The sequence below is a fragment of the Salvelinus fontinalis genome, chromosome 2 (genome assembly GCF_029448725.1).
Source record: "Salvelinus fontinalis isolate EN_2023a chromosome 2, ASM2944872v1, whole genome shotgun sequence".
Lineage (NCBI taxonomy): Eukaryota > Metazoa > Chordata > Actinopteri > Salmoniformes > Salmonidae > Salvelinus > Salvelinus fontinalis.
In genome coordinates this window covers 19,416,056-19,439,065 of record NC_074666.1, presented here as the reverse complement: position 1 = coordinate 19,439,065, position 23,010 = coordinate 19,416,056, and the positions used below count along the sequence as shown (strand labels likewise).

Sequence of the window (23,010 nt, the reverse complement as noted above, 5' to 3'; positions counted from 1 at the left end):
CACACACACACACACACACACACACACACATACACACACACTCACATGGATCTGACTGTTGACTTTGTTCTTCGAGATCGTACTGTTGAATAAGGACAAGGAAAGGATTCTGCCTTGCCAGACTAATCAAGAGGAGGAGGATCCAGACATTAAAAAGATCAAAAAGGTATCAGCAATTGTTTTTACGGTATTTGATTACTTTTCCCTCAAGGTTTTGATAGGTATTCTGACCTATATTTATGTGTGTATTCTGACCGGTGTGTCCTGTCTCCCCTACAGGTCCAGAGTTTCATGCGAGGCTGGCTGTGTCGGAGGAAGTGGAAGATCATTGTTCAGGACTACATCTGTTCTCCACAAGCTGAGAACATGAGGAAGAGGAACCACATCGTATTTACCATGGTGGAGGCAGAGACAGAGTACGTCTGCCAGCTCTCTGTCCTGGTCAACTTCTTCCTCAGACCACTACGTATGGCCGCCAGCTCCAAGAAACCTCCCATCAGCCATGATGACGTCAGCAGCATCTTCCTCAACAGGTAACACATATACATATGAAAGGACGCACACACACGCAGACTACGATGTCAGAAGCATCTTCTTCACCTGGTAGGCCTGAGATCTCAACAACATGTCTTCTTCTTCTCTCTGTCCTCAGTGAGACCATCATGTTCCTCCATGAGATCTTCCACCAGGGGCTGAAGGCTCGGATAGCCAACTGGCCCACTCTGGTGCTGGGTGAGTAGAGTGCTTAAACAGTGGGTTATTTAATGCTGACCTCTTTGATTATCAATATGGAATCGTCTTGCGACCTGTTCTATCAATGTATTGCATTTCTAGGATCTGTGCATGAATCTAGCTATGAACAAAAATATGAATGCAGCAAGTAAAGGTCCCATGTGTCATGAGCTGAAATAAAAGATCCCATGTATTTTCGATACACACAAAAATGTGTGCACAAATCAAATCAAATTTTATTGGTCACATACACATGGTTAGCAGATGTTAATGCGAGTGTAGCGAAATGTTTGTGCTTCTAGTTCCTACCATGCAGTAATATCTAATAAGTAATCGAACAATTTCACAACAACTACCTTTTACACAGAAATGTAAAGGAATGAATAAGAATATGTACATATAAATATATGATTGAGCGATGGCCGAACGGCATAGGCAAGATGCAGTAGATGGTATAGAGTACAGTATATACCTATGAGATGAGTAATGTAGGGAATGTAGGCATGTAGACATTATATAAAGTGGCATTGTTTAAAGTGACTAGTGATACATATATTACATCCAATTTTAATTATTAAAGTGGCTAGAGATTTGAGTCAGTATGTTGGCAGCAGCCACTCAATGTTAGTGATGGCTGTTTAACAGTCTGATGGCCTTGAGATAGAAGCTGTTTTTCAGTCTCTCGGTCCCAGCTTTGATGCACCTGTACTGACCTCGCCTTCTGGATGATAACGGGGTGAACAGACAGTGGCACGGGTGGTTGTTGTCCTTTATGATCTTTTTGGCCTTCCTGTGACATCGGGTGGTGTAGGTGTCCTGGAGGGCAGGTAGATTTCCCCCGGTGATGCGTTGTGCAGACCTCGCTACCCTCTGGAGAGCCTTACGGTTGTGGGGGAGCAGTTGCTGTATCAGGCGGTGATACAGCCCGACAGGATGCTCTCGATTGTGCATCTGTAAAAATTTGTGAGTGTTTTAGGTGACAAGCCAAATTTATTCAGCCTCCTGAGGTTGAAGAGGCTCTGTTGTGCCTTCTTCACCACGCTGTCTGTGTGGGTGGACCATTTCAGTTTGTCCGTGATGTGTACGCCGAGGAACTTTGAACTTTCCACCTTCTCCACTACTGTCCCGTCGATGTGGATAGAGGGGTGCTCCCTCTGCTGTTTCCTGAAGTCCACGATCATCTCCTTTGTTTTGTTGACATTGAGTGTGAGGTTATTTTCCTGACACCACACTCCGAGGGCCCTCACCTCCCCCCTGTATGCCGTCTCATCGTTGTTGGTAATCAAGCCTACCACTGTAGTGTTGTCTGCAAACTTGATGATTGAGTTGGAGGCGTACAGGAGAGGGCTGAGAACGCACCCTTGTGGGGCCCCAGTGTTGAGGACCAGCGGGGTGGAGATGTTGTTTCCTACCCTTACCACCTGGGGGCGTCCCGTCAGAAAGTCCAGGACCAAGTTGCACAGGGCGAGGGCGAGACCCAAGGTCTCGAGCTTGATGACGAGTTTGGACGGTACTATGGTGTTAAATGCTGAGCTGTAGTCGATGAACAGTATTCTTACATAGGTATTCCTTTTGTCCAGATAGGTTAGGGCAATGTGCAGTGTGATTGCGATTGTGTCGTCTATGGACCTATTGGGGCCGTAAGCAAATTGGAGTGGGTCTAGGGTGTCAGGTAGGGTGGAGGTGATATGATCCTTGACTAGTCTCTCAAAGCACTTCATGATGACGGAAATGAGTGCTACGGGGCAATAGTCGTTTAGCTCAGTTACCTTAGCTTTCTTGGGAAAAGGAACAATGGTGGCCCTCTTGAAGCATGTGGGAACAGCAGACTGGGATAGGGTTTCATTGAATATGTCCGTAAATACACCAGCCAGCTGTTCTGCGCATGCTCTGAGGACGCGGCTAGGGATGCCGTCTGGGCCTGCAGCCTTGCGAGGGTTGACACGTTTAAAAGTTTTACTCACGTAGGCTGCGGTGAAGGAGAGCCCGCAGGTTTTGGTAGTGGGCCGTGTTGGTGGCACGTATTGTCCTCAAAGCGAGCAAAGAGTTGTTTAGTTTTTCTTGGAACAAGACATCGGGTCCGCGACGGGGCTGGTTTTCTTTTTGTAGTCCGTGATTGACTGTAGACCCTGCCACATACCTCTCGTGTCTGAGCCGTTGAATTGCGACTCTACTTTGTCTCTATACTGACGCTTAGCTTGTTTGATTGCCTTGAGGAGGGAATAGCTACACTGTTTGTATTCGGTCATGTTTCCGGTCACCTTGCCCTGATTAAAAGCAGTGGTTCGCGCTTTCAGTTTTGCGCGAATGCTGCCATCAATCCACGGTTTCTGGTTGGGGAAGGCTTTAATAGTTGCCGTGGGTACAACATCACCGATGCACTTGCTAATAAACTCGCTCTCCAAATCAGCGTATACATCAATGTTGTTGTTCGACGCTATCCGGGAATACATCCCAGTCCACGTGATCAATTTTGGTCAGACCAGCGTTGAACAGACCTGAGCATGGGCGTTTCCTGTTTTAGTTTCTGTCTATAGCCTGGGAGCAACAAAATGGAGCCGTGGTCTGATTTGCCGAAAGGAGGGCGAGGGAGGGCTTTGTATGCATCGGCGAAGTTAGAGTAACAATGATCCAGAATTTTGCCAGCCCGGGTCGCGCATTCGATATGCTGATAAAATTTAGGGAGCCTTGTTTTCAGATTAGCCTTGTTAAAATCCCCAGCTACAATAAATGCAGCCTCAGGATATGTGGTTTCCAGTTTACATAGAGTTTACATAAATTTGTTTACACCATAGTTAGGGAGCATTTCTCTTTTGCCAAGATAATCCATCCACCTGACAAGTGTGGCATGTCAATAAGATGATTAAACACTATGATCATTACACAGATGCACCTTGTGCTGGGGACAATAAAAGGCCACTGTAAAATGTGCAGTTTTGTCACACAACACAATGCCACAGATGTCTGAAGTTATGAGTGAGTGTGCAATTGGAATGCTGACTGCCGCAATGTCCACCAGAGCTGTTGCCAGAGAATTGAAAAATGTCTCTACCATAAGCCACCTCCAATGTCATTTTAGAGAATTTGGCAGTACGTCCAACCGGCCTCACAACTTCAGACCACGTGTAACCACGCCAGCCCAGGACCTCCACATCCCAGTTCTTCACCTGCGGGATTGTCTGAGACCAGCCACCCGGACAGCTGATTAAACTGTGGGTTTGCACAACTGAAGAATTCCTGCACAAACTGTCAGAAACCGTCTCAGGAAAGCTCATCTGCGTGCGCGTCGTCCTCACCAGGGACTCATATCTTCTTTGTTTTTTTTACAGCTTTTCTGCTACATATACTGTACATACATTTTACATATACATTTTACATACATTGTACTTTTATATATAGCAATCACATAACAATAATACATTAGAAAACATGAGCTCTTTAATCCCACCCCTCAGCCACTCAACTCTCAGCCCATCCAACCTATCACCATAGACCACCCTCATTTGGTTTCCATGTGCCATATATTTTTTAATTGTGCTGTGATGTTTTACATACATTTTGAATCTTTCTAATTGTATAGTATCCATAGAATGTGAGCTAAAGATGAACATCTTTCCTACGAGTATTATTATATTATTTATTGACTGACTTTGGCTTTCCAAATCGCTCAACACTGCTATTTGTAAGGTTAATTTTAAGTGAAAGTTGTGATATTTTAACCATTCCTGAACCGGTGACCAGAAACAAGTTACATAGGGGCAATACCATAATACATTTCTAGTGATTCTGTCTCTTTGCAAAATCTACAGAGCTGAGATTGTTGTATGCCCCACATACAGTCGAAGTCAGAGGTTTACATACAAATTAGCCAAATACATTTAAACTCAGTTTTTCACAATTCCTGACATTTAATCCCAGTAAAAATTCCCTGTCATGTCAGTTAGGATCACCACTTTATTTTAAGAATGTGAAATGTCAGAATAATAGTAGAGAGAATGATTTATTTCAGCTTTCATTTCTTACATCACATTCCCAGTGTGTCAGACGTTTACATACACTCAATTAGTATTTGGTAGCAATGTCTTTAAATTGTTTCAGTTGGGTCAAACGTTTCGGGTAGCCTTCCACAAGCTTCCCACAATAGTTGGGTGAATTTTGGCCCATTCCTCCTGACAGGGCTGGTGTAACTGAGTCAGGTTTGTAGGCCTCCTTGTTCGCACACGGTTTTTCAGTTCTGCCCACACATTTTATATAGGATTGAGGTCAGGGCTTTGTGATGGCCACTCCAATACATTGACTCTGTTGTCCTTAAGCCATTTTGCCACAACTTTGGAAGTATGCTTGGGGTCATTGTCCATTTGGAAGACCCATTTGCGACCAAGCTTTAACTTCCTGACTGATGTCTTGAGATGTTGCTTCAATATATCCACATAATTTTCATCCCTCATGATGTCATCTATTTTGTGAACTGCACCAGTCCCTGCTACAGCAAAGCACCCCCACAACATGATGCTGCCACTCCCGTGCTTCACGGTTGGGATGGTGTTCTTCGGCTTGCAAGCCTCCCCCTTTTTCCTCCAAACATAATGATGGTCATTATGGCCAAACAGTTCTATTTTTGTTTCATCAGACCAGAGGACATTTCTCCAAAAAGTACGATCTTTGTCCCCATGTGTAGTTGCAAACCGTAGTCTGGCTTTTTTATGGTGGTTTTGGAGCAGTGGCTTCTTCCTTGCTGAGCGGCCTTTCAGGTTATGTCGATATAGGACTCATGTTATTGTGGATATAGATACTTTTGTACCTGTTTCCTCCAGCATCTTCACAAGGTCCTTTGCTGTTGTTCTGGGATTGATTTGAACTTTTCACACCAAAGTACGTTCATCTCTAGGAGACAGAACGCGTCTCCTTCCTGAGTGGTATGACGGCTGTGTGGTCCTATGGTGTTCATACTTGCGTACTATTGTTTGTACAGATGAACGTGGTACCTTCAGGCATTTGGAAATTGCTCCTAATGATGAACCAGACTTGTGGAGGTCTACAATTTTTTTCTGAGGTCTTAGCTGATTTCTTTTGGATTTTCCCATGATGTCAAGCAAAGAGGCACTGAGTTTGAAGGTAGGCCTTGAAATACATGCACAGGTACACCTCTAATTGACTCAAATGATGTCAATTAGCCTATCAGATGCTTCTAAAGCTATGACATCATTTTCTGGAATTTTTCAAGCTGTTTAAAGGCACAGTCAACTTAGTGTATGTTAACTTCTGACCCACTGGAATTGTGATTCAGTGAATTATAAGTGAAATAATCTGTCTGTAAACAATTGTTGGAAAAATGAGTTGTGTCATGCACAAAGTAGATGTCCTAACCGACTTGCCAAAACTATAGTTTGTTAACAAGAAATTTGTGGAGTGGTTGAAAAACGAGTTTTAATGACTCCAACCTAAGTGTATGTAAACTTCCGACTTCAACTGAATATAGCATTCTGTTGGTGGCAATAATTTTGTATGATAATTTACATTGAAAAACTCAAGTGTTGAATCAAATGTTGTTTTTTGTACCAGTTCATAAACCATGTGCCATGGAATCGGTACATCAAAAATCTCTTCCCATTTATTTTGCAAGCTGTATGGCGCAGCTGTCAACATTTTTGTTCTCAAATGAAACTGGTATATTCATCTATTTATCTCAATTCTTTTCAGCCAATTTGTATATTTAATATATTGCAGGCAAAACAGTCCCTACCTTCTCCCTTTTCCACTTGCCTCCTCCATGTGGTAATGCTGCAATCAGTTGGTTGTAAGTTTGGATTGAGCAGACATTCACATATTTTCGATAGCTGCATATGTGACATAACTCCACAGTTTCTATTAATAATATCATTAATAAATATAATAACATTTTAATACATTTTTTCCTTAAAGAATGCTTTTTTATTAATCAGTAAATTTGAGTTTAACCATAACATTTGTTGTAATATTTGTTCTATCTTCTCTGGAGGATAAAACTGAAATTGTAACCAGCTTTGTATGGCTTGTTGAAGAAAGAGCGATACTTTAAACAAAATTAAATTTTCAATTAGTCAGAAATGAGAAATTGTAATCTGTATAAAGGCAAAAAGGCACATTTTGAACAAAGCATGGGCCTTTCTTAATAATCTACTGGAGAACCATTTGGGGTTTAAGTTTAACCAATGTATGACTGAATCTTTTAGTGAGAGGTTGAAAGCTTTAATATTTAATCATTTTAGCACACCAAATTCATATTCATTATAAAAATAGGCACGTTTAATTTTGTCTGGCTTAGCATTCCAAATAAAAGGAAATATTGTTTTATTTATTTAAAAAACGAGTCGTCTGGAGTAGGCCGAGCCATTAGTAAGTAAGTAAACTGTGGTAGGACCAAAGTTAATCAATGTGGGTTTTCCATAAATAGACAAGTATTGACCTCTCCATGGTTGCAGAATCTTATCTATATTTGCAAACTTTCTATTGAAATTGATCGTGGTAAGTTCATTTATATTTTTTTGAGATATGAATACCAAGTATGCCTACTTCACCATCCTCCCATTTCATTGGTAAACTACAAGGTAGCCTCCATATATCCACTAGTTCTAATGTATCCATGATATTCGTGATGTCCTTAAGTGCTTGAGGGTGAATGTTTGTAGTGGGAATTCCTTTACGATCCATTGAGGTACTTAAAACCATATTATAATCTCCCACAATAATAATAGATTCATTTGTTGCTTGTGAGCTCAATAGATTATAATATATATATTTTCAGATCATCATTATTTGGCCCATATAGATTAATTAGCCAGATCTGTTTTTGGTCCAATAGCATATTTAAAATAATGAATCTCCTCACCAGGGTCTTGACCTGGCTGCAGTTCGGTGTCGTAACCGACTTCAGTGGGCAAATGCTCACCTTCGATGGCCACTGGCACGCTGGAGAAGTGTTCTCTTCACAGATTAATCTCGGTTTTAACTGTACCGAACAGATGGCAGACAGCGTGTATGATGTCGTGTGGGCGAGCGGTTTGATTATGTCAATATTGTGAACAGAGTGCCCCATGGTGGCGGTGGGGTTATGGTATGGGCAGGCAGGCATAAGCTACAAACACAATTGCATTTTACTGATGGCAATTTGAATGCACAGAGATACCATGACGAGATCCTGAAGCCCATTGTCGTGCCATTCATCCACCGCCATTACCTCATGTTTCAGCATCATAATGCACGGCCCCATGTTGCAGGGATCTGTACACAATTCCTGGAAGCTGGCTTGCATACTCACCAGACATGTCACCGATTGAACATGTTTGGGATGCTCTGGATCGACGTGTGCATCAGCATGTTCCAGTTCCCACCAATATGCAGCAACTTTGCATAGCCATTGAAGAGTGGGACAACATTCCACAGGCCACAATCAACAGCCTGATCAACTCTATGCGAAGGAGATGTGTCACGCTGCATGAGGAAAATGGTGGTTACACCAGATACTGACTGTTTTTATGATCCACGCCCCTACCTTTAAAAAAAGTTATTTGTGACAAACAGATGCATATCTGTATTCCCAGTGATATTAAATCTATAGATTAGGGCATAATACATTTCCTTATATGAACTGTAACTCAGTTGCATTTATATATTTTTATATTTTTGTTCAGTGTAATTTATTATGTGTGTATAATGTGTATTAATGTCTCTCTTGCTCTCTCTCTAGCGGACCTGTTTGACATTCTGCTGCCCATGCTGAATATCTACCAGGAGTTTGTGAGGAACCACCAGTACAGCCTGCAGGTCCTGGCCAACTGTAAACAGAACAGAGACTTTGACAAGCTGCTGAAGCAGTATGAGACTAATACTGCCTGTGAGGAACGCATGCTGGAGACCTTCCTCACATACCCCATGTTTCAGGTAAAACACACGCACGCACGCACGTGCACACAAACACACACACACACATCCAGACCTCATTAACCTCCGACCTTTAACCCCTCAACTTCCACATCTACCATATGGCCCAGACCTCCTCTCACCTCACCTGTAGAGCTATATGTCGTCTGACTGACAGACAGTCAGACATCTTTCCGTTGTGTTTTAGATTCCTCGTTACATCATTACTCTCCATGAGTTGCTGGCACACACACCTCATGAGCACGTGGAGCGCAAGAGCCTGGAGTTCGCCAAGTCCAAACTAGAGGAGCTGTCGAAGTGAGTGTGGATAATGTATCTGTATCTAACAGTGGTTGTGTAGATAATGTACAGTTGAAGTCGGAAGTTTACATACACTTAGGTTGGAGTCATTAAAACTAGTTTTTCAATCACTCCACAAATGTCTTGTTAACAAACTATAGTTTTGGCAAGTCGGTTAGGACATCTACTTTGTGCATGACACCAGTAATTTTTCCAACAATTGTTTACAGACAGATTATTTCACTTATAATTCACTGAATCACAATTCCAGTACGTCAGATGTTAACATACACTAAATTGACTGTGCCTTTAAACAGCTTGGAAAATTCCAGAAAATTATGTCACGGCTTTAGAAGCTTCTGTTAGGCTAATTGACATAACTTGAGTCAATTGGAGGTGTACCTGTGGATGTATTTCAAGGCCCACCTTCAAACTCAGTGCCTCTTTGCTTGACATCATAGGAAAATCCAAAGAAATCAGCCAAGACCTCAGAAAAAATATTGTAGACCTCCACAAGTCTGGTTCATCGTTGGGAGCAATTTCCAAACACCTGAAGTTTTTGCATCTGAGCTCCTTGAGTGTGCGGCTCTCCTTTTTTTTTAAATGCCTGAAGGTACCACGTTCATCTGTACAAACAATAGTACGCAAGTATAAACACCATGGGATCACGCAGCCGTCATACCGCTCAGGAAGGAGACGCGTTCTGTCTCCTAGAGATGAGCGTACTTTGGTGCGAAAAGTGCAAATCAATCCCAGAACAACAGCAAAGGAACTTGTGAAGATGCTGGAGGAAACAGGTACAAAATTATCTACAGTATTGTAACGTCCTGACCAGAGTTCTTATGTGTTTTGCTTGTTTAGTGTTGGTCAGGACGTGAGCTGGGTGGGAATTCTATGTTGTGTGTCTAGTTCGTCTGTTTCTGTGTTCAGCCTAATATGGTTCTCAATCAGAGACAGCTGTCAATCGTTGTCCCTGATTGAGAATCATATAAAGGTGGCTTGTTTTGTGCTGGGGATTGTGGGTGGTTGTTTCCTGTCTCTGTGTTTGTGTTCTGCACCAGATAGGACTGTCTCGGCTTTCACGGTTTGTTATTTTCTTATTTGTTAATGTTCACTGTTTATTGTTAAATTAAACATGTTGAACACTAACTGCGCTGCATTTTGGTCCTCTCCTTCATCCCAGGAAGAAAGCCGTTACAAGTATATCCACAGTTAAACGAATCCTATATCGACATAACCTGAAAAGCCGCTCAGCAAGGAAGAAGCCACTGCTCCAAAACTGCTATAAAAAAAGCCAGACTACGGTTTGCAAATGTCGTCTGGTCTGGTGAAACAAAAATAGAACTGTTTGGCCATAATGACCATCGTTATGTTTGGAGGTGTCACGCTCTGACCTTAGTTCCTTGTTTATGTCTCTATTTTGGTTTGGTCAGGGCGTGAGTTGGGGTGGGCATTCTATGTTTTGAATTTCTAGGTGTTTGGCCTGGTATGGTTCCCAATCAGAGGCAGCTGTCAATCGTGGTCTCTGATTGAGAACCATACTTAGGTAGCCTGTTCCCACCTGTGTTTGTGGGTAGTTGTTTTCTGTTTTGTGTATTGCACCTTGCAGAACTGTTCGTTTGTCGTTTTGTTGTTTGTGTTCTAGTGTTCGTATTTATTAAAAGTATTATGAATACTTACCACGCTGCACCTTGGTCCTCTTCTCCTTCTCCCAACGACGTTCGTTACAGGAGGAAAAAGGGGGAGGCTTGCATGCCGAAGAACACCATCCCAATCGTGAAGCACGGGGTTGGCAACATCATTTTGTGCGGGTGCTTTGCTGCAGGAGGGACTGGTGCACTTCGCAAAATAGATGGCATCATGAGGGATGAAAATGATGTGGATATATTGAAGCAACATCTCAAGACATCAGTCAGGAAGTTAAAACTCGGTTGCAAATGGGTCTTCCAAATGGACAATGACCCCAAGCATACTTCCAAAGTTGTGGCAAAATGGCTTAAGGACAACAAAGTCAAGGAATTGGAGTGGCCATCCCAAAGCCCTGACCTCAATCCTATAGAAAATTTGTGGGCAGAACTGAAAAAGAGTGTGCGAGCAAGGAGACCTATAAACCTGACTCAGTTACACCAGCTCTGTCAGGAGGAATGGGACAAAATTCACCCAATTTATTGTGGGAAGCTTGTGGAAGGCTACCCGAAACGTTTGACCCAACTGAAACAATTTTAAGGAAATGCTACCAAATACTAATTGAGTGTATGTAAATGTTTGTCCCACTGGGAATGTGATGAAAGAAATGGAGGCTGAAATAAATCATTCTCTCTACTATTATTCTGACATTTCACTTTCTTAAAATAAAGTGGTGATCCTAACTGACCTAAGACAGGGAATTTTTACTGGGATTAAATGTCAGGAATTGTGAAAAACTGAGTTTAAATGTATTTGGCTAAGGTGTATGTAAACTTCTGACTTCAACTGTAGCTGTAGATAACAGTGTGTATGTTGTATATGTAGCTAACAGTGGTTGTGGTGATAATGTAGTTAACAGTGTTTGTGTTGACAATGTAGCTAACGGTGGATGTGTAGATTATGTAGCTAACCGTGGTTGTGTGGGTTATGTAGCTAACAGTGGCTGTGTGGATAATGTAGCTGTAGCTAATGGTAGTCATGTTGATGTAGTCATGTTGATAATGTAGCTAACAGTGGTTGTGTCGATAGTGTAGCTAAGGGTGGTTGTGTAGATAATGTAGCTGTCGCTAACGGTGGTTGTGTAGATCATGTAGTTAACAGTAGCTGTGTGGATACTGTAGCTTTAGCTAACAGTAGTTGTGTTGATAATGTAGCTAACAGTAGTTTTGTTGATAATGTAGCTACGGGTGGTTGTGTTGATAATGTAGCTGTAGTTAACAGTGGCTGTGTAGATAATGTAGCTATCTGGGGTTGTGTTGATAATGTAGCTGTAGTTAATAATAGTGGCTGTGTAGATACTGTTGCTAACAATGGTTGTTGATAATTTAGCTAAGGGTTGTTGTGTAGGTAATGTAGCTGTAGCTAATAGTTCTTGCGTAAAAAATGTAGCTGTAGTTAACAGTGGTTGTGTTGATAATATAGCTAACAGTGGTTGTGTGGATAATGTATCTGTAGCTAACAGTGGTTGTGTAGATAATGTAGCTAACAGTGGCTGTGTGGATGTAGCTAAAAGTGGTTGTGTTGATAATGTTTCCAAGGGTGGTTGTGTAGATAATGTAGCTTAAGCTAACAGTGGTTGTGTAGATAATGTATTTTCAGCAAACAATGGTTGTTTTGATAATGTAGCTAACGGCAGCTGTGTAGATAATGTAGCTAACAGTGGTTGTGTAGATAATGCAGCTAACAATCACTGTGTTGATAATGTAGCTAACGGTGGTTGTGTTCATAATGTAGGTAACAGTAGTTGTGTTGATAATGTAGCTAACTGTGGTTTTGTTTTCAGGATGATGCATGATGAGGTGAGTGATACAGAGAACATTCGTAAGAATCTGGCCATTGAGAGAATGATCGTAGAAGGTTGTGACATATTACTGGATACCAGCCAGACCTTTGTCAGACAGGGTGAGTACATACGCGTGTAAACACCCACACACACACCAGGCAGAATACACAGCATTATAAGATGGTTGCCGGTAACTGTCATCAGTAGTACAGTATGTGTAACCTATGTTTTTTGTTTCCCCGCCTCCTACCAAATATACACACACACCATACCCCCTCTCCATCTACCCATCAGGCTCACTGATCCAGCTCCCATCCAGCAATGAACGGGGCATGCTCAGTAAGGTCCGTCTGGGCTCTCTGTCACTCAAGAAGGAAGGAGAGCGACAGTGTTTCCTGTTTACAAAACACTTCCTTGTCTGCACACGCACCTCCGGGGGCAAGCTGCACCTGATCAAGGTGAGAATCAAACAGACACACATGCATGTACTTTCGCATAGTAGGAAACGTTTGTATGTCAAGCAGATTTTAACTCAACTGACCTTCCCTCTATACATGATGTATGACCTCTAACCTCTGCCCTTTGATCCTAACAGCAGGGTGGGGTGTTGACCCTGATAGAATGTACACTTGTAGAGGAGCTGGACGCCAATGATGAGGACTGTAAGTGTCTGTCTTAATCAATCAAACAAATCAATCACCCAATCAACAAGAAGTCTATTAATCTTGTCTCTCTGTTTCTTTTTCTCTCTCTCTCTCTCTCTCTCTCTCTCTCTCTCTCTCTCTCACTTGTTCTCTCACTCTCTCTCTCTTGCTCTCCCCCTCTCTCCCCTCTGTAGACAATGCAGGAAGTCAGGGCTTCAACCACCTGGAGTTTAAGATCATGGTGGAACTCCCTGATGGCCCCGCCTTCTCTGTCATCCTATTGGCTCCCTCCCGCCAGGAGAAAGCTGGCTGGATCAGTGACATCAGTCAGGTAAACACACCTGGGGATGAGGTGCCCAGTCCCAAATCAACTCCTACCCCTACTGCTTCTGCAAGCCTCTAACCACTGATTTTGAAAGAGGTTCAGCACCATGGACAGGGACATGAGTGTCTCACCACTCTTTTCTCCCTCTGTCTTTCACTCTGTAACTATTTATTTCTCTCTGTCTATAGTGTATAGATAATATCCGCTGTAATGGCCTGATGACCAGTGTGTTTGAGGAAAACTCTAAAGTCACTGTGCCGCACATGATCAAGTAAGAGCTCAAATAAAGTTACAATATTTTTTTCCCCTTTTCTACACCAGTGAGGGTTTATAATCCCCAGGTTATCCAATTCCCTTCGCCCTCTCTGGGAGATCACCCAATGGCTGATGATCTTATTCATACGTGTCCCACCAGGTCGGACGCACGTCTGCACAAAGATGATGTGGACATCTGCTTCAGCAAGACGCTCAACTCCTGCAAGGTCCCCCAGATCCGCTACGCCAGCGTGGAGCGGCTGCTGGAAAGACTGACTGACCTGCGCTTCCTGTCCATCGACTTCCTCAACACCTTCCTCCACACGTACAGGATCTTTACTACCGCTGCTGTGGTCATGGACAAACTGGCCGACATATACAAGAAACCCTTTACCTCTATACCGGTCAGGTAGAAATATATACAGTATGAACCCACACACACATACACAATATGTCTTCTCATTCATCCGTCACTCCATCACTCCTTTATCCAATCTCTCTCTTCCCCCCTCAATCCTCATATATTAGACATGCATGCTGACATTCACCATCTCTGTCTCTTTCACTCTCATTTCTCTCCCTTCACCCCTGTCCTCCTCCACTCCCCTCCCCTCCTCCTCTCCTGTCCTCCACTCCTCCCCCCTATCCTCCACTCCTCCCCTACTCCCCCCTCCACCCACATCCTCCACTCCTCCCCTACTCCCTCCCCCCCCTCCACTCTGCTCCTCTCCTCTCCTCCACTCCAAACCTCCACCTACTCTCCCATCCTTTCCTGTGCTATCCTCCTCCTCCCCTCTCCCCACAGGGTTCAGTATCACTCCTCTGATCGTCTGTCCATCACATCTCTCTGTCCTGACTACAGTTTGAAGATCACACGTCTTGCTCTGGACCAACAAGAGTAACACTCTTTTTTCTTTCATTCCTTTATTTTACTCATACAGTAGTTCATACAGTACATCCTTCATTTCACTCATACAGTAGTTCATACAGTAGTTCATACAGTACATCCTTCATTTCACTCATACAGTAGTTCATACAGTACATCCTTCATTTTACTCATACAGTAGTTCATACAGTACATCCTTCATTTTACTCATACAGTAGTTCATACAGTACATCCTTCATTTCACTCATACAGTAGTTCATACAGTAGTTCATACTGTACATCCTTCATTTCACTCATACAGTAGTTCATACAGAAGTTCATACTGTACATCCTTCATTTCACTCATACAGTAGTTCATACAGTACATCCTTCATTTTACTCATACAGTAGTTCATACTGTACATCCTTCATTTTACTCATACAGTAGTTCATACAGTAGTTCATACAGTACATCCTTCATTTCACTCATACAGTAGTTCATACAGTACATCCTTCATTTCACTCATACAGTAGTTCATACAGAAGTTCATACTGTACATCCTTCATTTCACTCATACAGTAGTTCATACAGTACATCCTTCATTTTACTCATACAGTAGTTCATACTGTACATCCTTCATTTTACTCATACAGTAGTTCATACAGTAGTTCATACAGTACATCCTTCATTTCACTCATACAGTAGTTCATACAGTACATCCTTCATTTCACTCATACAGTAGTTCATACAGTACATCCTTCATTTCACTCATACAGTAGTTCATACTGTACATCCTTCATTTCACTCATACAGTAGTTCATACAGAAGTTCATACTGTACATCCTTCATTTCACTCATACAGTAGTTCATACAGTACATCCTTCATTTTACTCATACAGTAGTTCATACTGTACATCCTTCATTTTACTCATACAGTAGTTCATACAGTACATCCTTCATTTCACTCATACAGTAGTTCATACTGTACATCCTTCATTTCACTCATACAGTAGTTCATACAGTAGTTCATACAGTACATCCTTCATTTCACTCATACAGTAGTTCATACTGTACATCCTTCATTTCACTCATACAGTAGTTCATACAGTACATCCTTCATTTCACTCATACAGTAGTTCATACAGTACATCCTTCATTTCACTCATACAGTAGTTCATACAGTAGTTCATACAGTACATCCTTCATTTCACTCATACAGTAGTTCATACTGTACATCCTTCATTTCACTCATACAGTAGTTCATACAGTAGTTCATACAGTACATCCTTCATTTCACTCATACAGTAGTTCATACTGTACATCCTTCATTTCACTCATACAGTAGTTCATACAGTACATCCTTCATTTTACTCATACAGTAGTTCATACAGTACATCCTTCATTTCACTCATACAGTACATCCTTTAAAACAAAAATATTGTAACATGAATTGTAACATTCTGTTATAAATAGCACATGTTCAATTTAATGAAAAACAAGTTTTCACATCTCAAGAGGTTAAATAAAAAAATGACTAGTAAATGTCTTTACAAGGTTGCCGATTTTGTGAGAGGCGGAGGTTGAACCCAGGTGCAGAGAATGGACCAGATGAGGAATCAACAATTTGAGATAAATGTACATATAAGGATAACAGTAATACCTGGAAAAACAACCAACACTGGACAACTCACTCTGTGGACGAACACACAGGGAACAGAAATCAAGCTACTGCAAAGCGAAACAGAAAACACACCTGAGTGTCATTTAATGTCTCCTGGGCGGTCTCTGCCACGCTCTTGTGACTGGTGGAATCATGACAGATTTCATCTTAAATCAGCCATAAATCCCCTTGTGACGGGGGAAAGAAAGCTTGCTTTGTGCAACAAGGAGGAGCAATTGAATGCAAGCTTCACACATTTTTTTGATTGTTTAAACATTTCTAGCCTATCTATGGGTAACAGGGTTGATTTATAATGCTCGACCCGCTCAGTTTTCCACCCTAAAACACTAGAAAATGGCCAAAAAGAGAATCAGTTCACCTGCTTTGACAATATGATCTGACTATTAGATGTGCAATGTTTCTTTAAAAACAATTAACACTTGACAGGTTTTTTTTTTTTACCTTACATTTAACCACTAATCACATTAAATACATAATACATCTTCAGAAATTAGTTACTTCAGAAATGACTTAATACTTCCGAAATGACTTTCTTAAAGCAACAAAATAATGAGGTCTTTACAATGATGGTGAAAACTTGGAGAAATGTTGGGGTTAAGTGGGTTCAAATCTTCCTAGAAGTCAGAGGGTGCACAGAGGAAGATGTCAAGATGCTGAGTTTTGGCACTTTAGCAAGTTAATATTCATATAAAAACATCAGACTTCTTGAATTTTCCATGTGGTATATGGGTCACTTAATTTAATATAACAAGCTTTTAAAATTCAATATTTGTGCACAATTTCAACCTAAAATATCAAAAGGCACTCATTTCGTGGAATGACCCAGTTGCAGAGGTTTGTCACATGACGTCTTTCTCAGTAGAAATAAGTGTGTCCATTTCTTCTTCTTCTACCTTTGGTTTCTCCTCTCCTCTTCTTATCCCACGCCTCTCTTCTCTCCTCTCCTCCTCTCAGGTCCCTGGAGTTGTTCTTTGCTACCAACCAGGGGACGTGGGGCGGCGAGCACTTCAACAACAAATCTCCCCGTCTCTGTCGCAAGTTCTCCTCTCCTCCTCTCACCACCCCCTCCCCTGTCCACTCCCGCAAACTCTCCCTCTCCTCCCCCTTCCACTCCCGCAAACTTTCCCTCTCCTCCCCCTTCTCCTCCAAGGCAGGAGTCCTAGACCTCTCCACCCCTTTCTCCTTTGCTGCTAACTCCCCCACCTCCTCCCACCCTCCCTCCTTCTCCTCCCCGTCTCCCACCTCCACCCTGGCTCCATCAGGGTTCTCGTCCCCCCCTCCCACCTCCACCCTGGCTCCGTCAGGGTTCTCATCCCCCCCTCCCACCTCCAACCGGGCTCCATCAGGGTTCTCGTCCCCCCCTCCCACCTGCACGCGGGCTCCCAGCCTGCCAACAATCCCGGGGCTCTCCAACTCCCCTCACACCACCTCTCTGGACCATCCTCCCGGTTCTCCGGAACCTGCCCCCCCAACGTTGGAAGACGAAGGAGGAGACATGCTGCGCATCGACGCCTGCTGTGGGAAACTCAGACGCAGCATCCGCAGGGGTAGGCTGGCACACACACACATGCAAGAACACACACACACGAACATACACACACACATGAAAATACACACACGCAGGAACACACGCAGGAACACACGAACACACACACAAATAAACGCACACTTACTGAGTGCCTGTGTATTTTAATTAACAGCTGTTCTGGAGACCGTTTCTCTGGAGAAGTTCCTTCCAGAGTCTAACCCTCAAGTCAGCGAGGACCGAGTCCCCCTGACAGAGTCCCCCTGTCGCTCCCCCTCTACACACCGACACATGCGATACAGACAGTCTGGAGGTTCCACGGGGGAGAACAATCATGGTACGATGTCACCAGCCTCAGCCTATGCTATTGCAACAGCAGCCGCCAGACATGGCAGTTCCCAGGGTAAAAGACAACATCAACACCTGGTAAATACCTGCGTCGTAAATTTCCTTCTTTGACTCTCGCTTTCTCCTTATCTCTCTCCCTCTCTCTCTCTCTCTCTCCCTCTCTCTCTCTCTCTATATCTCTCTATCTCTCTCTCTCTCTCTCTCTCAGGTTTCAATAATAGTGAGAGGACCTGTGACAAGGAGTTTATCATCCGTAGAGCTGCTACCAACAGAGTCCTCAATGTACTGCGTCACTGGGTCGCCAAGCACTCACAGGTCTGAACCACACTCAGACACACACACACACACACACACACACACACACACACACACACACATTGTAGTAGACATGACTATAGTATACATGACTGTAGTAGACATGACTGTAGTAGACATGACTATAGTATACATGACTGTACTAGACATGACTATAGTATACATGACTGTAGTAGACATGACTGGACTGTAGTAGACATGACTATAGTATACATGACTGTAGTAGACATGACTATAGTATACATGACTGTAGTAGACATGACTATAGTATACATGACATACATGACTTCTCAGGTCCTCTGGAAGGCTATTCCAGAGGCTGGGGGCATAGTAACTAAAGGCTGCCTCTCCATGTTTCTTGGTCCTTGGGATAGTTTTGGGATAGTGGGATAGTGAAAAGGACAGTGCCAGAGGACGTGAGGAACCTACTAGGTACATAACTTAAAAGCATGTCTGACATGTATTGGAGTGTACAATTGTAGATTGATTTAAAAACCAATAGAAGAATCTTAAAATTAATTCTAAAACTCACAGGCAGCAAGTGCAGAGACCTTAAAACAGGTGTAATGTGTGTAATCTTTTTCAGTACCCGTGCTGCAGCATTCTCTATGTTTCACAGTTTACCAATGGCTTTCTTGCAAATCTGCTTGTAATAAAAGCATGGATGAGTCTCTCTGTATCAGCCTGAGAGAAATGGCCGCACCTTGGCAATGTTCCTCAGGTGGTAAAAAGCTATTTTGGTCACATTCCTAATGTGTGATTCAAAATTGAGTTCAGAATCTTAAACAACACCTAGGTTTTTTACCTGGTGTTTTATTTTATTGCCTGTGAAATAAATTTTGCAGCCAGATTCTCTCTCTGTGCTTTGGCTCCAACAATAAGTACCTCGGTCATGTCTTGATTCAGCTGGAGGAAGTTGTGAGACGTCCAAGTATTTAAATCACTGATACAGTCTAATCATTTATCCGTGGAGCTAAATTCCTCTGGTGACACAGAAATGTAAAGTTGTCTATCGTTTGCATAGCAGTGAAAATCAATGCTGTGCTTTCTGATAACACTGCCAAGGGGTAACACATATAAACTGAACTGTACTGGACCCAAATCAAACCTTGTGGAACGCCACTTGTGATAAATATTTTCTCTGAGTTATGTTCACCAAGGGTGACAAATAACTCTTGACTGGTTAAATAGGTCCTAAACCAATTTAAAACTGGACCGAAGAGGCCAACCCACCTCTTCAGTCTGTCCAGAAGGACATCATGGTCAATAATAATGGACCTACATTCATACAGTTTCTTGACTGTGTCCAGCTCGCTAATAATCACCTAAATGAAAGCTAGAAATTCAGGGAGCATCAAACATTCCTAAAACAATAGATAGAGGACAATTTTTTGCAAACTTTGACGCAGAGGAAATATAACACATTTTCAGTTCAGCCCTCCGGACCTTGTTGAAGACCGAATGCGGCCCCGGGTCAAAACGAGTTTGACACCCCTGGTTTGAAGCATCCTCTGTAGATGTATTTCACTGGAAATTACTGAGGAAATTATCTAAAAAGTGTGTGTGTGTGTGCATCTGTGTGTCTGTCAGGACTTTGAGATGAACAGTGAGCTAAAGATGGGTGTAATGACTCTGCTGGAGGAGGTGCTACGAGACCCCGACCTGCTGCCTCAGGAGAGGAAAGCCACTGGCAACATAGTAAGGTACACACACACATATACACAGACACACACACAGACACACACACACACACACACACACACATATGCACACACCAGTGGAGGCTCCTCAGAGGAGGAAGGGGAGGACCATCATCTTCACTGAATTTCATAAAAATATATATTTTTTAATATTTCAAAAGTTATAATTTTTAGATAAAACTATACAAAATATCACATATTACCAAATAATTTATTAAAACACAATGTTTTGCAATGAAGGTCTACAGTAGCCTCAACATAACTCTGTAGGGTAGCACCATAGTGTAGCCGGAGGACAGCTACCTTCTGTCCTCCTCTTGGTACATTGACTTCAATACAAAACCTCGGAGGCTATTGGTTCTCACCCCCTTCCATAGACTTACACAGTAATTATGACAACTTTTGGAGGATGTCCTCCGACCTATCAGAGCTCTTGTAGCATGAACTGACATGTTGTTCACCCAATCAAAGGATCAGAGAATTAATCTAGTACTGAAAGCATAAGTTGCAGCTAGTGAGCACTGCAGTGCATACAATGTGGTGAGTGGTTGACTCAAAGAGAGAGAAAGACAATAGTTTAACAATTTTCAACTAATTAATTTCTTCAAAAATGAAGGAGAAGCAAGAGAGATTTTTTCAGTTTCACTTACTTAGCTAGCAAATGCAGCTGGCTAGTTTAGCCTACTCAAACACCCGGCTCAAACAGAGGGATGCTATGTTAGCTAGCTGGCTATGACTATCCAACACAATACTGGAACTCTTCCAAGTCAATGTAAGCTTTTGGTTTTATTCATTTATTGCCACCGGGGCCTGCCGGTGTAACTGCTAAACTGCTTACTGACTATACACTGTAATGTTACTGCATGATTGTAGTGGGTTCACTAACGCATTAGTTCTATTAGCTATGTTGACTAGGACGTTACTTTAGCTAATATGGGATCAACAATGTATTTTTTATTTTTTATTTTACCCCCTTTTCTCCCCAATTTCGTGGTATCCAATTGTTAGTAATTACTATCTTGTCTCATCGCTACAACTCCATGTACGGGCTCGGGAGAGACAAAGGTCGAAAGCCATGCGTCCTCCGAAACAAAACCCAACCAAGCCGCACTGCTTCTTAACACAGCGCGCCTCCAACCCGGAAGCCAGCCGCACCAATGTGTCGGAGGAAACACCGTGCACCTGGCTACCTTGGTTAGCGCGCACTGCGCCCGACCGCCACAGGAGTCGCTGGTGCACGATGAGACAAGGATATCCCTACCGACCAAACCCTCCCTAACCCGGACAACGCTAGGCCAATTGTGCGTCGCCCCACGGACCTCCCGGTCGCGGCCGGCTGCGACAGAGCCTGGGCGCAAACCCAGAGTCTCTGGTGGCACAGCTAGCGCTGCGATGCAGTGCCTAGACACTGCGCCACCCGGGAGGCCCTGGGATAAACGATGTAAGCTGTGTGTAGTGGTTATGACATAGTTTGGCTTGGAAAGGTTTTTTCGCTTGGTCACAGACAGCTGATGTGTCGTGCATTGAAGTCCACAAACGAAAGGAAAAGGTGAGAGGAGGAGAGTGCATAGAGGCAGGAAGGTGGCTGCTATGAAAGTGAACTGTGTTTACACGTTCAGGGGTGTATTCATTCCGACCGATTCTGTTGAAAAATGTTTCTTAAACGGAAGCAAACGAAACAAGGATGAAAATACCTGAATTTGTTCAATAGAAACTCTCATTTGCAACTGTTGGACTAATGATTACACCCAAGATAAGATGCTAATGATTACACCCTAGATAGATGCAGGCAAGGCGGTATTGAATGTGTCTGGTCACCTCAAATTTTTCTCTCGACCTGTATGCACCTATGTTGTAAACTTTCATTCATAGGCTAGGTTGTAGCAACCTCACGATGGGTATAGGGAAACATTTGAGTATCATGTAGTAGCCTAAACCTATCAATGTTACATTAAACTGGTTGAATTGAATATGAATGACAGTCCAATATAAGAATGACAGTCCAATACAATCCAATATGCTGTATTGGAAATAAGGCCATGCTCATGAAAAAAATAATCATCCTCCCTCATCTTAAACAGCACTGACCGCAACTGGCACACACATACAGTACAGGTCAAAAGTTTTAGAACACCTACTCAATCAAGGGTTTTTCTTTAGTTTTACTATTTTCTATATTGTAGAATAATAGTGAAGACATCAAAACTATGAAATAACACATATGGAATCATACCAAAAAAGCGTTAAACAATTCAAAATGTATTTTATATTTGAGATTCTTGAAAAAACCACCCTTTGCCTTGATGACAGCTTTGTACACTCTTGGCATTCTCTCAACCAGCTTCATGAGGTAGTCACCTGGAATGCATTTTAATTAAAAGGTGTGCCTTGTAGATAGCCCTATTTGGTAAAAGACCGCTGAAATAAGCAAAGCGAAACAACAGTACATCATTACTTTAAGACGTGAATGTCAGTCAATATTGAACATTTTAAGAACTTTGAAAGTTTCATCAAGTGCAGTCGCAAAAACCATCAAGCGCTATGATAAAACTGGCTGTCATGAGGACCGCCACAGGAAAGGAAGACCCAGAGTTACCTCTGCTGCAGAGGATAAGTTCATTAGAGTTACCAGCCTCAGAAATTGCAGACCAAATAAATACTTCACATAGTTCAAGTAACAGACACATCTCAACATCAACTGTTCAGAGGAGACAGTGTGAATCAGACCTTCATGGTCGAATTGCTGCAAAGAAACCACTACTAAAGGACACCAATAAGAAGAAGAGAGACTTGCTTGGGCCAAGAAATACGAGCAATGGACATTAGACCGGTGGAAATTTGAGATTTTTGGTACCAACCGCCGTGTCTTTTTGAGACGCGGTGGGGTGAACAGATGATCTCTGCATGTGTATTTCCCACCGTAAAGCATGGAGGAGGAGGTGTTATGGTGT

At 42.6% G+C, this 23,010-nt stretch overlaps 1 protein-coding gene across 6 annotated transcripts in view; it reads left to right on the top strand.

The window, feature by feature from the left end:
* The window catches only part of LOC129813647 (ras-specific guanine nucleotide-releasing factor 2-like), a 42,403-nt gene that overhangs the window by 8,352 nt on the left and 11,041 nt on the right, over positions 1–23,010 (top strand). For 3 of the 6 annotated variants that reach the window (XM_055866021.1, XM_055866047.1, XM_055866057.1), the window contains exons 4-19: positions 77–166; positions 280–533; positions 653–732; positions 8,459–8,652; positions 8,840–8,949; positions 12,401–12,519; positions 12,695–12,858; positions 12,996–13,062; positions 13,239–13,375; positions 13,558–13,640; positions 13,785–14,033; positions 14,430–14,522; positions 17,126–17,718; positions 17,872–18,099; positions 18,253–18,359; positions 19,950–20,062. In XM_055866021.1, coding sequence (XP_055721996.1) covers positions 77–166; positions 280–533; positions 653–732; positions 8,459–8,652; positions 8,840–8,949; positions 12,401–12,519; positions 12,695–12,858; positions 12,996–13,062; positions 13,239–13,375; positions 13,558–13,640; positions 13,785–14,033; positions 14,430–14,522; positions 17,126–17,718; positions 17,872–18,099; positions 18,253–18,359; positions 19,950–20,062 — 2,681 coding nt within the window. The remainder of the gene's footprint in view (positions 1–76; positions 167–279; positions 534–652; positions 733–8,458; positions 8,653–8,839; positions 8,950–12,400; positions 12,520–12,694; positions 12,859–12,995; positions 13,063–13,238; positions 13,376–13,557; positions 13,641–13,784; positions 14,034–14,429; positions 14,523–17,125; positions 17,719–17,871; positions 18,100–18,252; positions 18,360–19,949; positions 20,063–23,010) is intronic. The other 3 variants (XM_055866029.1, XM_055866066.1, XM_055866038.1) reach the window with 3 other exon arrangements.